Source organism: Microcebus murinus, chromosome 7 (assembly GCF_040939455.1).
Source record: "Microcebus murinus isolate Inina chromosome 7, M.murinus_Inina_mat1.0, whole genome shotgun sequence".
Taxonomy (NCBI): Eukaryota; Metazoa; Chordata; class Mammalia; order Primates; family Cheirogaleidae; genus Microcebus; species Microcebus murinus.
In genome coordinates this window covers 88828002-88844973 of record NC_134110.1, presented here as the reverse complement: position 1 = coordinate 88844973, position 16972 = coordinate 88828002, and the positions used below count along the sequence as shown (strand labels likewise).

The 16972-nt window shown below is 34.4% G+C and overlaps 1 protein-coding gene across 2 annotated transcripts in view; it reads left to right on the top strand.

The window, feature by feature from the left end:
• The window catches only part of PREX2 (phosphatidylinositol-3,4,5-trisphosphate dependent Rac exchange factor 2), a 273273-nt gene that overhangs the window by 177293 nt on the left and 79008 nt on the right, over positions 1–16972 (top strand). For both annotated transcript variants that reach the window (XM_076005243.1, XM_012739905.3), the window contains 5 exons: positions 379–469; positions 1102–1230; positions 5466–5507; positions 12818–13035; positions 16776–16878. In XM_076005243.1, coding sequence (XP_075861358.1) covers positions 379–469; positions 1102–1230; positions 5466–5507; positions 12818–13035; positions 16776–16878 — 583 coding nt within the window. The remainder of the gene's footprint in view (positions 1–378; positions 470–1101; positions 1231–5465; positions 5508–12817; positions 13036–16775; positions 16879–16972) is intronic.

Below are 16972 nucleotides of genomic sequence, written 5' to 3'. Positions count from 1 at the left end.
ATTGTCTTGGTGCTAATATTGGTGTTTTGCATTTAAAAAAATTATAGCCATAATCAAAACTGGTAGTCTAGAGAGCTTTTACCACTTTGAAAAGGATTCCAATAACTTTTAGGGGGGTTTTCATAATAACTCCAGATCTTTGACTTTTTTGTGAGGCAAATTTAAATTTTGTATTCATATATGTTAAGATCGTCAGAAATGTCATTGTAAATGTTAACATATGAGTTTATTCCAATATTTTATTTAAAGGTCGATTTCACAAGCATCATGGGGTTTCAAAAATAATTATGTTAATAAAAATACTGTACAGGATTTACTCTTAGAAATACATATTGTGCACTATGAGAAGTAACTGTCAGAAATCTCTGCTATTCATAGGTGGATTCAATTACCAATCTCCTAAAAGGGCAGGCTGTTGTGAGGGCTTTTGACCAAACAAAGTATCTCACACCAGGTCGAGGATTACAAGGTAAGGTTTAAAAAATTACTGTTAGAAGCAATTTAGAAACAAACAGTGGTACATAGGATAGCCCTGAAGCAAAAGCATCGTATAAAAGAAAAATTCTGGTTGCTTGTGTTTCATAAATCACTAAATATTGCTTCTATTTTGATAATTTTTGAATATGTAAAAAAAATTAGTACAAAGTTCTTTTAGATTTCTTTGAAAGTTTAAAATTTTTGATGCCTACAGAGACTAGGCTGAACAAAATGAGTCAGTTGAAGATATGTAAGTGTTAAGTTGCTTTTGCTGAAACCAAAAGTAATCATAATGCCTACTTGATTATATCCCAGTGGAGGGGAAGAGGTGTAGGGAATGTGAGTTGGCAAATAGAATAGGATATGGAGCTGCTGCTTCCTTAAATCTAGTTTGGGATATCGAAAGTAGAATCTTCATCTATCTTTGCTTCTTTGCTTAAACATTGGTAAGAAAATAACATTAAGGTTTGACTTCACATTTAACAAATGTTCTGTTGTGCTATGGCAAAAGAAATTATCACCATGCTAACCAGGACAACAGTGATGAAAGAAAGAAGATTCTGAAGCTTCCGAGCTTATGTGTTTGGGCTGAGACTTAAGAAAGATTTTTCTGTATTTATTTAGAATTTCAACAGGAAATGGAACCAAAGCTGAGTTGTCCAAAAAGGTTAAGGCTTCACATCAAGCAAGATCCTTGGAATCTTCCCAGCAGCGTCCGGACTCTTGCTCAGAACATCAGAAAGTTTGTTGAAGGTCAGCATGCAAGGCAAAGAACATTGCACAATGTTAGCAAGAATCATTCTAAATAAAACCCATTAAAACCCAAAGTTCAGTAATGCCTGATTGTTTTGTGCAGCGTTTCATGTTGTTAGGTAGATAAAAGGACTAAACACGGGGAGGGAAAAGGAGGGACAGAAAGAGTAAGATTGCAGAACCTCGTTTCCCAAGCTTATGGACATTGTAGACTATAACATGGAGAATGTTCTGATTGAATAAAATAAGGGCTCAAACTTATGAAGGCAAATGGAACATGGAGAGATTTAATATTTTATAATATGAAATAATATCAGAAAAAATTCTAAAGGATTCACAAAAGGCATGAAGCTAAAGTTTATGGAAAATCTCAAAAAATTGTGAATCAAATGTGTGAGAATCAAAATAATTCCATAGGTTGCATCATTTATTTTTAAGTTTCCATTTCAGAGGTGTTTGTCTATGTTGATATTAACTACGACAACATTATTTATTAATACCTAACATCTATAATTGATACAACTTGTCAATTGGAGATATAAAACTTCGAGACAACTCCAGTGAGTCTGATTGCACCATGTTTAGGGTCAGGGTGATTAAGTAGAAAATTGTGAGAATTTCCAAAATGATTATGGTTAAAAAGATGAAATGAGAAATTTGTTTAATTTTAAAAATGTCAACTTCAGCAATTTTCTTCCCAATGATTAGACCAGGCAGTGTCTGGAGATATTTTTGGTTATCACAATTATGAGCGTGTTACTGGCATCTAGTGGGTAGAGACCAGGGGTGCTGCTAAACATTCTGCAATGTACAAGGCAATCCTTCACAGCAAACAATTTTTCGGCCCAACATTTTGATAGTGGTAAGGTTGAGAAACCCATATGATAAATATTTTGCTTATGATTGCATTATTATTCCTCAGTGGTTTGTATGTCTGTCGGATGTGGTAAATAGTATTCATCAGAATTACAGCATCTCTTCAGTCTCTTTTTTAGGGTAAATTGGAGAGAGTTTTATACTTTGCTGACAAAAGACAGCTCTTTCTACCTGATGGAGTCTGAGCCAGTGACTTAACTCCATTAGGCTTTGACTTCCACATTTATTAAATGACAGAGATGGTTTAAATGTTCTGTGGTTTACTAAGTCTTCTGCATATAAATATACTCAAACATAATGGCTTAGATATTGTTTAGAGATCAGCAGAGAGGACATTTGTACAGATATGGAACACTTCCCAAAATAAATCATAGCAATTCTGTTGGGGTGATAAAATCTTGTTTTTGACAGCTGTATTTCTTGGCTGCGCTTTTATTTTATGGCTTAATATAATGGTTACCTGTGATACTTTGTAACATCACATTTAATGGGAAGTCTGAATTTAAAAGCTCCCAAGATAATGAATAGCATCAATGATAAATGCCTTTTTAAAAGACAGTTAAATTTAAGAAATGTAAGCATATACTTAACAGTAAAAGTCATATTTTTGCTGAATAGATGCCAGTATCATATGACTCCCAGATGTTATAATTCTGCAGTTGTTCGCATCATCTTTGAGTGTTTTTTTAATAATAAATTTATTTTTGACTAAATACAATGTTGGACAGAAATGGAAGAATTCTTAAAACCTTTTTTGTCTTGTATTTTTTTGAATAGCTTTAAGATAGAAATTTCTAATGCAGGATAAAAAGCTTAATTTTTAAAAAGGTATTCATTTTGAGAATCTTACATTTTCATCTCAAGTCCTGCTTTTTTGTATGCTTTGTACCTCATGTCACAATAAGCCATTGTAGGAACGACAACTATATACTTATATTGATGGATTGATTGACATATGAGTATCAGTGCCACTGTGGTCATGGGAGCCCAGCAGCTGGTTGAGTAGGGTTGGGTGAGCTAAGATTCTTAGAGTCAAGGGAGTGTGTGTGTAGAGGGGGCTCTTTGTAGAATTTATAGTAAGTCGCATCTAGGGTTGCAAGTTTCAGTGAGCTCTTTGGTTAAGAGCTATGATTGTTACTACTGTGTTAAGTGACTATCTAAAAAATGATTACCATCATTGCTCCAGCCTAGTGGACTATGCATTGGAGAGGTCATGCTGCCATTTCCTGGCAACGTGTGTGGTGTTTGGTCCTGTTATGTGGAATGGAAACATTGGGATCGTTGAAGTCAGTGCTTGTTGTGTAGAGGTACTCTGAAGTAACTTCACCAGTTCAGCACGAATTTATACTATTCAACTTAAAGTCATTTTCATTCTACTTCTGAAATTGTCTTGATTTAGAGAATGATTTAATGGAGGGTTAGGTCTTGGCTGGAAATTTAACATAATGCTACCTGACCAGAATTTGATGTTTTATATAGGTCGCTTGGGGTGACCCGGTTTGATGTTTCCTGGTCTCTGATTTCAAATCATATCAATTATATACCAAATATATCAAAAATCATAATTCTATGATCTGTCTTTAGGAAGGATTGTTACAGTGCCATTCAAAAATTATATCATTATATACTCATCCATCCATAGCAAGTTAGTTAAACTGGGTAGAAGAGAACAGAGGAGCTAGTGGATTAAGGGGGGACAGATTGATTGTTTGGTGTCACTAAGATAATGCCTGGCTCCTTCTTCACTTCTCACTAAGTTATGGCCTCATATTATCAGTTGAATGAAGATATTTTTACTGGGCAGCTCATCATCCCCTTAAATTCAAATGTCTATTAGTAAACATACTTTCAACTCTTTGCTCCCTAAAAAAAATGTACTCTTTTCAAAGTCTCTCATTTTTTCAGTAACCTACTTTCCTTTTTTTTCTGCATTTATCCTATTATCCTGAAGAGTATTTCTTCAGTTTTCCCCTTTTTCATCATCGTCTCAGTAATGGTGATGATTTTCTGGCTAATCTCCCGTCTCCATCTTTTCTGATTCGTATATACCATTACCAGGTTCATCTTCCTAAAACACCATGTTCCTAGTGCCAGCACTCTGCCACTGAGCTTGTCGTGATGTTCTGTTAGATAAGTGTACACTCATCAATCTGATGTGAGAAAGAAGCCATTTTTCAGTGTGGCTTTCTAATTGTATCACAGTCTCAGTCCTTAAGAATAACATCTCTCGGTGCTAGATTGTTGCATAATTGTTATTTGTTCTTTACTATATTCCTTTGCTAGCACAATTTCTCACTCTTAGAATATATACCTACTCCCTTGATAGTCATAATTTAAATTTTTTTATAAAATATTTTCCAGTCTGACTTAGAATTCTATACCAGCTTCAGTTCGATCCAGATTACAACAATAACAGTCTTCAGGTGTATACAGAGCACTTTAAACAATTTTCAAAGACTTTTCATATATATTCACACTCATTTTTCCTACACAGGCGTGTAAAACAGATACGTTAGATATTATCATCATTTATGAATGCACCAAGACTCAAAAATAGGTTAGCAATTTTCTAAAGCCACAAACCTAGTATATAACAGATAGGTCTTCTGACTTTTAGATTAGTGTACTTTCCTGCCTCTGAAATCCTTTTGTTCTTGCAGTCTCGGTTATAAAATTTAGTGCCCTTCCATGTATTTCCTGCATTTCTTATCAGTTAATTCTGTCTCTTTGACTTTATTGTGAACCTATCTAGAATAGGATACAGCTTAATCTTTTTGGGTTTTCCATAATCTTGAGCACTTAGCAGGAACTGTGTAAATTTTTAAATTTACCTGTTGCAAGTAAACTATTGGAAGCAAGTGGACTCATAACTTATTGAACACATAGTAATTAGTATGAAGTTAATACACATTTATCAAACGTCTCTGATTGGCCCTGTGTAGGATATGGTGAAAAAAGAAGAATGTGTGTATATATATATATATATATATATAATATTTTAAAAATAACAATGACAAAAATATTGGTTCACAGTTTATTGACACACACTATAACAGCTGTAGGAGTTTAGACAACACTGTGCAGGCTAAAATAGCTAAGGATGACCAACAAAGTTGGTAGGATTTGAATGGTGTTTTATCTACTAATATAATTCAGGGTTAAAAGACATTTTAGCATCTTGAACAATGGATAGAATTTATATATGCCAATAATCAAGAGTAGCGTGTCAAGTGAATGGGATTTTTATTATCTAATACAATAAGATTGTGCTAATTTTATGCTACATAGTTAAAATGTGGTATTTGTGGCAGAAGAAGAGTGAACAACTAACTGATGTGTTTTCTTTTCTTTCTCTGCAGAGGTAAAGTGTAGGATACTCCTGGCTCTTCTTGAATATTCAGGTAACATGTTATATTATTTTTACCATTGAAGTTTTCTGGCCCAGGATCTTAAATATCTTATAATATGAAGGCCATGCCTTCAGCCATTTACAAAGATATATAGAGATATGATCCCTACCTTCTCTAAAGCCTTGGAAAGATTAGAAAAAATACATAGTTTTGATAAAAACACAAAAACATACATTCATCCTCATTTATAGGTAAAGATATGAATTCATATGTACATATATATTTAAACAGAATGTCATTACAAAGGAGAAAGGGAGTAAGTTTTGCTGAAGGTAGTTGTGCAAATAGATTTATTATAAAATTGCGCCTAACTTTTATATGAACAAGGATGTATGTAAGCATTTTACAGATCTTACTCATATTAAAATACTTCTACCACACATTTAGTGGGAGTTCAAAAAATATTGGCAATGGCAAGTGACACTGAAGGACAATTAAATATTTGATGAAACCCTAAATTACAGACGGCAGACTGTTAGCGTCATAAAGGCAGGCACTGTATCTATTTTGATCATCAACAAATGCCTAAAACAGTGGCTGGCACATAGATATTCAACAAACATTTGTTACAAAAATGAATGAAAAATGATACGGTTGAAAAGGAAGAATCTATGAAACTTTTAGCAAGGTTTTTATTAAAAATGCATTTAGAAGGAAATGGAACCTCAAATACATACTGTTGAATAGTTTAATGTTAGCTTGCTATGCTTCGCTTTTGGTAGATATAGAGACATGCAGATATGTTGATCAACTTATTTGTATTATTTTAATTTATTTCTCATAAATTGTGTGTATGCACAAATGCTATCATATTAACTTTAGATTTTGATAGCGATTTGTTCCTAAAAGTATAACCTGTTATACAGGAACAATTACCTGTTATATCAGTTAGCTTTTGCTGTGTTAAAAAAAAATATATCCCCAAACTCTGTGACTTAAAACAGCCATCGTTTATTATTGTTCACCTGTCTGGAGTCAGCTGGGCTGTTCTGCTAATCTGTGCTAGGTTTTATTGATCTTGGCTGGGTTTGCCCATGTGTCTGCAGCCAGGAAATGGGTTACCTGGGCACAGATGATCTAGGGTGCCCTCACTCACGTATGTGACACTTGGCTGGCTGTTAGCTGCGGTAACAGGGCTGCCATACCTCTCATAATCTGTGAGGCTCACCTGTTTTTGTTCACATGGTGGATTTGCAAGGTTCCAAGAAAAGAGAAGTGTTGTACAAGAGCTTGCCACTGACTTGGCCAAGGTGTATAACTGGCAGGCTCAGATTCAAGGGGTAGAGACATGAACTCTGCTTTTGATGGAGGAGTCTCAAAATTGTGTTGCAAGGGCATGGGTACAAGGAAGGGAAGAATTTGTGAACATTTTGCAATCCACTACACTCAGAAAATTTTAATTATAAGTGATTGAATGAGCCAAGTTAACCAAGATGGTTTTTATCTGTTGGTTGGTTTTTGCCTTGGTTATACACATTTTTGCCTTGCTTTTTTGAATGAGTAATAATATTTGGTTATTAAGTATGAAATACTCTATTCCCTTAAGTACCGAGTTTGCCAGTTGATATCTCTGACATTTCATTTTGACACTTGTTTTATTTTTATTGTGAAGGCACATCTTCAGTCTTGCAAACACATGTTTTGGCTTGTGATTATCGTTCAAAAATTTTTTTAGAGCAATTTTTGTGAAACCATGGATAAGTCAAAAAATTTGTGTTATTTTCGAATGTGAGTTCTGCTATGGAGCCAATGCAATGCAGACACCTCAAAATATCAACCAAGTGTTTGGGAAGGATGTGGCTAATGAACACACAGTATGTTGATGGTTTGAAAAGTTCTGTTCTGGTGATCTTTATCTTGAGAATGAGCCACGTGGTGACCTGAGACCAAGGTGAATAATGATGAGTTGTAAGCTGTAGTGGAGGACAATCCATCTCAACCTACGCCTGAATTAGCAGCAAGGTTTGATGTTACTATTTTAACAACATTGGACCATTTGAAACAAATTGACAAAGGTAAAGAAGCTGGATAGGTTCTGCACGAATTAAACAAGCGTCAGAAGAGAAATTGTCTCGAAGCTTCCCTTTCTTTGCTGTCACGACATAAAGGCAAATCATGTCTACGTCATATTGTTACATGTGATGAAAAATGGATTCCTTTTGGCATCGCAAGCATTCTGAACAATGGTTGGATAAAGATGAAGTGCTGAGACACAATCCAAAACCAAATATTCTTCAGAGAAAGCTAATGGTGCCTGTTTGGTGGTCCAGTGCTGGTATTATCCACAACAGCTTCGTGAAATCTGGCCAATCAGTTACAGCAGATGTCTACTGCAACCGACTGGATGAAATGATGAGGATGCTTGCGATTAAGCAGCCGAGATTGGTTGATAGAGACAGGCCAATCCTCTTGCAAGACAAGGCTCGACCACGTGTCGCACAAACAACACCGCTAAAACTACAGAGACTGGACTTGGAAACTCTCTGTCATCCACCATATTCACCAGACCTTGCACCAACTGACTCCCACTTCTTCCAGCCTTTGGATTGCTTCTTGGAAGGAAAAATACTCAATTCTCAACAAGCTGTGGAAAATGCCTTTTGTGATTTCATTGCCACTTGCTCTCCAGGCTTCTTTGGGGCTGGCATGAACAAGCTACGTTAGGGTGGCAACACTGTGTCGATAGTTTTGGTGCATACTTTGGCTAATCGTACTTCTTGTTTGAGATATAATAAACTACACTTTTGATTCCAAATTGGCATTTCATATTTAATGATCTAAATAATGATAAAAAATATCTTACCTTTTTGAGCTTTCCTAATAACAAGACACTTCATGACCTCATTTTCATGGATTTCACTGGGTCCTCACAACTACTCTGTGAGGCTATTACTGTTGTTTCCAAGGTAAAGAAATTGATATTCAGGCAGATTAATAATAACTAGCAAATGGTATTCATGCACATATTTTTTAGCATCTGAAAGGTTGGGCATATTGAAACCTTATTGAGTAAATGAATAAAAAGTAGGTGGCAATTTTGAAATTCAAACTTAGTTTTGCCAATGCCAGAAGTGATTCTGGAATGCTTTGCTTTATTCATTAATATTCAAATGTCTGTTCTGGCAGATGCTTATTTTGATTTCAATTTTATTTTTCTATTCCTCCCATAATTCTCCCTTTTCTTACTTTATTTGCACACTCTCTTTTCCCTCATATATATATGATGCCACCAAAACAGTAACCAAATTACTTTGTATAGTTGGCTTTGAAACTATGTTTTTCATTTGGAAAGGGTAGACTGTGTCTATTTTTAATACTATTCTTAGTCCTATTTTATTTCCTGCCTTTCTCTTTCTCTAATCTCCTTTTTTGTTGTTGTTGTTTCTTTTTTATTTTGCTTTCTTTTCCCTGCAATCTCTGTGTCAGAATAATAGCTGAAATTGCTTATGTGTGTCTAGAAACCATCTTATTCTTTTTAGACCAGCCAGCTAATTATGGAACTCTAACTTTTAAACCGTCAACATTAATTGAAGGTGTTAATATTTTTAAATGTATGTGGAAGATGAGTTTAAGTAAGTGCTTAAGTACCGAAATTAAGCCTTTGATAGGCACAAAACCCACTTGTTTTGAGTGTATTCCTACTACAAGAAAAATCTTACTTTACAAAAATAATAAATATGATGTCATAAAAAAACCCAGAACTCCTGCTTTTCTTCTTTTGCTAGACTCTGGAAGCAGATAATTCTTGCTGTAGCTTTTTTCTTATTGATAACACCTTTGGTAAAGGATGGACAGTTGTGAATTTTTAATCGCTACATAATTGAAAGAAAAAGACCTGGGTGTTTTTGCTGGCAGGTAGTCCATTTTGGTTTATTTCTTTATTTATTCATATTGTCCCTTCTTCATTCAGCAATACAATTGAGCACCTACTCAGTACTAGGCACTGTGCTAGATGTTAGAGTAAAAAAGGATCACAATGACTATGCTACCTGATTTCACTTTGTGCTTTAGATGTTTTTATCTCATTTATCTTTATCGCGGATCTAAGATGTAGGAATGAACCCCATTTTGCATTTGGGGATCTGATATCTAAACTCACACAGTCTAAAATGGTTTAAAGCAGATTATGTGCCTCTAAAGCCTGTGAGCATAACTCACAAGACACGCCACTTCTCCTGGCCTTGATGTGCTGATGGTCCGTTGGAGAACACAAATAGGTGAACAGCAAACACTCACAATGCTAAATAATTAGCTCTCGATTAGAGGGATGACCCCAGGTATGCGGTGACACAAAGAAGAGTACATCACTTCCTGGGGGAGAGGGGGAATTTTACTAGGGGAGATAATATTTCAATAGTTCAATGAGTTTCAGAAATTCAGTAAGTTGACTTTTGAAGAATGATTTAAAGTTTGCCAGGTGGATGGAAAAGACTAAGGTGCTCAGATGGAGGAAACCTATAGGCAATGTGTGGGCCATAAGGACATTTGATGTTTGAGGAACACTGAGCAGTGCTGTGTGGCACAAAGAGGACAGGTCTGTGCACCCCACCGTTTTATTATTACATTCCCACGGCAACCCTGTGAAGATTGTTGCTGGAATGCACAGTGAATGAGGGAGGTGGTGTATTGAGATACTGTGAATATGATTTGGGGATGCGTTGCAACGACCCCTTTATGCCACTGAGTTTTCTAATTTTGTTATTCACTGTGAGATGATGACTTGTAAAAAGTTACTTGAAAAGCTCTTGATACATTATATACATTTTGAATCAGTGCAAACAATTCATCTACTGTGTTAAAAATAGGAAGATGGTAACAGAATGTCATTCCTGAAGTAATAAGCATTTACTAAGTATGAGTTTATATTAAGTATGGCCCAAGCTCCAAATTGGATTTCTCTATACCTCCAGTAATTGGTGTAATGTTTAATTTCTGTGGGGTACTTAGTGTTAAAAGTTTTAATTCATGAATGAATGCAACTTTAAGTTATCAACAGGTTTTACATATCGGAAAGACTTGAATATTAATTGTGATCAGTTCTGATTTGATAATGAGGTTGAATGAAAATCTTAATTTGGCTTAAATGCATATAGAATATAGTAGCAGAGAATAGAACAACATTTAAGTATTTTTTAAGATAAAGAAGAAATTTTGGAACTACTTCTTAAAAACAACTTGGAGATAATTATTTCTAACTATTAACCCTTGTGATCTTTACTAAAGCTCAAAATAAAACCGAATCCTTCCTTCTCTAGATTTTTGCTTCTCATTTGATAGCAGCAATTTCTTTCCAATTAGGTTTTCATTAAATAATTCTCAGGTTATAGGTGGGAGTATTCCTGCCAAAGCTACTGAAGTATTTTTAAAAATTCACCCAGATTTTCTGCTTCACTATAGGACACTTAAAAAGCAAAAGTAAGGGTGTAGAAGGAAGACATAGGGCAAATTTTACTTATTTAGTTTCTGCCTTGCACCTTAATACTCTAGCTGAACATTGGAGCTAACAAACTATCTAAATTACCTTCTTAAGTCAAACTAAATCCAGACATTTCAGGAAGCCAGAGAACAAACTCATGCATTTTCATTTGACTTAATTCATTTGTTTGTTAGCACCACTGGTTCATTATTTTCATTCATTCAGTAAACATTTATCAAACATCTACTCTCTGTTGGAAATTGTGCACAAGAAAATAGATGTTTTGGTTTATAGTTAATTGAGAATTGGAAAAAGTTCATTCCCAGTTTAAACATTTTATAGCTACCTGTAAATGCTCTTTCCCAGTTGGTAGCATGGAGCACATGGTATAGAATGACTTAAGGGAAATGTCTAACACATGTTGTTGGTTAAATTAGTAAGTTGAACCATATGGAATTGCCATCTTCAACCGTTTTTACCTACCAGAGCAGCAAGTTTATAATAGTTCAAGCTAATAAATAGATGTGTTCAACATAAAATTAAACATTTTGAATATTTAATTCTTTTTCTAATAAAATTTTTAAGAGTATTACTAACAGTGAGACTGAGTAACACAGAAGCTGCATTAAGTGTACATAGCCTTTGATGGCTATTAAAGACATGCTCAATGTTCTTGGTAAACATCTTAAAAATTATGCCTTTTTCAATAAAACAACAGCTCACCGCTGAATAAAGGCACCTTTATCTCTGTTGTACATTAATATTGACAAGAGATTCTGTGAGCCCTTGAAATATTCAATATACTTTTGGGATTAGATTATTTTCCCCTTTGTTGTTCTTCTAGTGGAAGTGATTTTTCAACGTGTTGGATGTGTGGCTTGGTGTTCATGTAGTTTGTAGATATCTAACAACTCAAAGAAGTGAAACTTATGTGTTAGCTTCTTTCCATTTGAAAACATCTCTGGCTCAGGAGTGGCAGTTCTCAGGGCAAACATACCTTCAAAGTGTATCCAAAAAAAAAAAAATCCAGTCAATTGCAGGATAAGAATTCTAATAAATATATAAAAATCAATTCCTACTAAAACTATAAATACATTACTTATGTCAAAGAATTATAGGAACTCATGTTATTATAAACTTGGGCATATTTATAGCTCATGAGTTTATAACTAGTTCAGGAGAGACAGATGTGCCTATTATTACAAACAATTGAACATCAAATACTCTTTTCCCCACAGGTATTTCACATTTAATATTTGAGTTGGTTCAGTGGGTAATTAATAAAGTATTATTAATACTATTCTAATACTCATAGAATCTCTTGGAAGGAAAATGCATTATCAATATTAATGTACAACAGAGATAAAGGTGCCTTTATTCAGTGGTGAGCTCTTGTTTTATTGCAAAAGGCATAATTTTTAAGATGTTTACCAAGAACATTGAACATGTCATTTTTTAAAAAAGTATTAATAATATTGTATCTCATTTGCCAGCACAAACTGAAAAATTGGACTTCAAGTTTCCTTTAGGAAAGTGTCATTGTAGCAAATGCAAATTATGTTCCATCAAGTAAAGAAAACATAAAAAAAAATGGGAGTCTTTTTTTCTTTCAGGTTTTCTCAAATAATTTAATGATTGCAGAATAGAGTCACAATTCAATTAAGAAAAATATTTTAATATTTCTAACATTTGTGTTTAGTGTTTTTTGTAAAAAACACATTTGCTAAAAATATATGAGTTCATTTATAGAGCTGAAATTCACATTTTTCACATTGAGTGAGTTTAATGAACATATAAAATACCAGTGAATGTAGATGCTTAATGAATTAGTTTTCTCCACCTGCAGCATTTTTCAAAGTCATCTTTATGTTCTTTTGGATCGCAGACAGTGAGACACAGCTCCGGAGAGACATGGTTTTCTGCCAGAGTCTCGTGGCCACCGTCTGTGCCTTCTCTGAGCAACTCATGGCGGCCTTAAACCAGATGTTTGACAACAGCAAGGAAAATGAGATGGAAACTTGGGAAGCCAGCAGGAGGTGGCTGGAACAGATAACAAATGCAGGCGTTCTTTTTCACTTTCAGTCACTTCTGTCACCAAACTTGGTAAGAAATCACATGGCTTCCACTGTCTTTGTCAATAGGAACCTGCATTGTAACATGTTCCCAAATAAGAAGTGGTTATTCATTTCCACCTCATTATCTCTTTTATTTCTGGATCTGCATTCATTTAGCTACTTTAAAAAATACATATTTCCATGGCCATTCAAGCTTTAATAAGTATGTATAATATATTTTTTTCTTTCCTGATTTTTATCTCTTTTCTGTGGCTGCTAAAAGCTGACAAAGCCTCCATCTGTTACTAATTCTTGTATCCCTAAGCACTGACTGGAAAAGGTCATCAGAAGAAAAAGGGTCTTTCTGCCGATGTTCCTTATTCCCAGGCCAGAAGAAACAGCCTGCCACAAAACGAAAGCTCCCGGGAGGTTGATATTCTGGAGCGTGTTTAATAGACGGCTCAGACAACTTGCATGCCATACTGTCTGCAATCTGTTTAAAATTTGCATATGTTAAATAATTTTAGTTCCTCCCTTTGTATGCATGTTTGTCCTGTTAAATCTAAGAACATTGCCTTAATTACTGTAGACTATTCCATGTTTATGCATCAGTTTTCCACAGGGGCTATGAAGAAAGCAACTTGAAATATTTGAAAAATATAACTATGGTGAACGTAAGAGTTTTTTCTCATATACCTGCTGTGATTCGGACAGTTGTCACGATGTTTGAAAGCAAATATGTTCACTTTTATATTCAGACTTTAGGTGCTCACTAAATAGAATTGTGATTTTAAACATGAGAGCCTATTTCTTCTCTGTGTTCATAGAAGATGTAGCTATCAAGGAATATGGTAGAATTTTTAAACAAATACATATGAATTTATACAACAAAATTATGTTTCTCTTCAATAATGTTGAGGACAGGAAAGTGATTGTTGCACGGCACAGCCATAGAAGGTTCTGGAATTATAACGTAAAGTCTTTCTCAGTGTACTTCCTAGAAATAGAAGTAGATTCTTTTGAAAAGACTCTGCACATTCCATGTGGATGATCACTTTATTTGGCGTTATTAATGAAAATTTTAAAATAAGACATTTTTGGAAAAGTGATTAAAAACAAAATAAATATTAATCATTGCTTATAAGATATAAATTACATATGATAGAAGGACCACTTCCTAACACATGGTAGGCATTATTTATTGAATGAGCTCATGAATAAATAAGGCATCTTTTCTATTTTATTCTCCTTACTTTAAAACTTCCATTGTCTAATCAAGTGTTCGTACTTTTACTTTAATTTTATTTGAAATCTCAAGGAATAGAAGAAAATATTTACAAATCATATATTTGATATGACTGATATACAGAATATATAAAGAAGCCTTAAAACTCAATAGTAAAAAGAAAAATAACCCAATTAAAAAGTGGGTAAAGGATTTGAATAGATATTTCTCCAAATAATATATAAAATTGGACAAAAAGCACATGAAATGATAATCAACATCATTAATCCTTAGGGAAATGCAACTCAAAACCACAATGAAATGTATATACCACGTGTGGTGTGGATGGCTGTAATTCAAAAGACAGATAATAACAAGTGTTGGGGAGGATGTGGAGAAATTGTAACTTTTATAAATTATTCCTGGGAATTTAAAATAGTATAGTCATTTTGGAAAACAGTTCCTTAAAATATGAAACATAGAGTTTTCATATTACGTAGAAATTCTACTTCTAGGTATTATTCAAGAGAAATGGAAACTAACATTCACACAAAAACTTGTCTGCAAATGTTTCTAGCAAGATTATTCTTAGTAGTTAAAAAGTGGAAACAACCAAAATGCCCATCAAGTGATGAATGGATAAAGTGTATATCTATGTAATGGAATGTTATTCAGCAATATAAAGAAACAAAAGACTGATACGGGCTACAACAATTTTACAGTATGTGAATTATATCTCAATGCAACTTGTTTGGTTATTTTTAAAGTGGTCTTGTGAATCCTTTAATTTATTTCAGAAATTGATTTTTTAGAATCCAAAGGTTGCTAAGGAAAGCATATTCAAAGAAACCTATAGTCTTTCTGCCTCTGTCACTAGAGCACAAAATCCACCTAGGAATGTGAATGTCTCTGGGAGCTGCAGACACTGGCATTCTCTGTGTCCCTGAGCTCTAGGCACAGCCAGTGGCCACTTGGGTATTGCTTTGGCCATGTCTGCTGGAACATTGTGACCTGCACCATGGACTGTCTTGGGCATTTCTTCCTGTGTTTATTCCTTGCAGTCAGAAAAATGCTGATTTTTCAGTTCTCGACTTCCATTCCAGGTTCATGGCATTTTTCTGCTGCTTTGAAAGGATTTTATATAATAATAATAATAATGATGGCATAATAAACATTCATCCAGCACTTTCTGTGTTCTATGGACTATATTAAGAATCAAAACAAAGTGCAAAGGTGACGATTCTGCCAACCTCTCTGTCTCCATTCTGCCCTTTTGGCGTCTGGGGCTAACTTGCTCATTCTTTTTCACACAGTGGAAATTCCTTACCATCTCCTTTATCCTCTACTAATGCTGCCCCCAAAATATGGCTACAAGCTTACGGCAATTTTTTAAACTGCTGTGTACAGCATGTTAACATATTGTTTAAAAGGATCATTGATATTCTTAAGGAAACAAATGTTAGCTTTAAAAGATAAGCTGTGCATGATAAGGTGAATTATATTTTCATAATGAAATTAATAAAAGACCCTGTAGGAATGCATTAAACTGCTGATGGGAAGACAAGACTCTAGTACTGAAAAGATGATATCACTAAGGCACAAATAGGATCTGTTATAGTGACAGGGCTTTGTCTGCCTCAGCTATCAAATCATATGCTGTAAGAATGAGATAAAATGACTAACACAAATCAGATATTCACAAGATTCTAGGCTAAGGCCCCTTAAAGACAAGTGAGGTGAACATGATTCTTGTCCCCAAGCTCTTGGGAAGAAAAATAATTACAAACATGGAAATTGCTTTTATCACAGTTCTAATAAGTAACAAATTGAATAATTAGTAAAATAGGATGACTATTGTGTAGTGTAGCTTTTAACTAAAACAATAATTTTGTTTCTCAGCAGTTATAATTTATAATATTTTGGATGGTTAGAGGCAAATAGCATGCTTTTCATGTATTTCTTTGTAAATAATAAATCATTATGTCTAGCTGCAAAATAGACTGAAAAAATGTGTATATACGATTTAAACGATAGGGGGAAAGTAAAATAAAATCATAAAAGAAACTTGTAGGCCAGGTGCTATGGTTCATGCCTGTAATCCTAGCACTTTGGGAGGCCAAGGTGGGAGGATTGCTTGAGGTCAGGAGTTTAAGACCACCCTGAGCAAGAGTGAGATCATGTCTTTACAAAAAATAGAATAATTAGCTGGATGTGGTGGCACATGCCTGTGCTCCCAGCCACTTGTGAGACTGAAGCAAGAGGATCACTTGAGTTGGGAGTTTGAGGTTGCAGTGAGCTATGATGGCACCACTGCACTCTAGCCCAAGAGACAGAGCAAAACTCTGTCTCGAAAAAGTAAAAAATAAATAAATAAACTTGTAACTTTGAGGGATTTGTTAATTTCATTTTGGGCAGTGATTTCTTAGAGAAGCGATGTTAATTTTGTTTTGTACCTGTATGTAAATGCAACACAAGTGAAGCTATTTTGGGTCTAAACTTACCTTGTGTCATATTGTATTACATTATATCATATTGTGCTAAACATAGTTTTTCTTTCTTTGTAGACAGATGAACAAGCCATGTTAGAAGATACATTGGTTGCACTATTTGATTTAGAAAAGGTTTCCTTTTACTTTAAACCCTCAGAAGAGGAACCACTGGTTGCAAGTAAGTAATTAAATGTGTGTAGGATTTCTTTGGCATCAAACAGTAACATATGGTATAACTTTGATATTAATATATTTGATATAGTTATTTTATG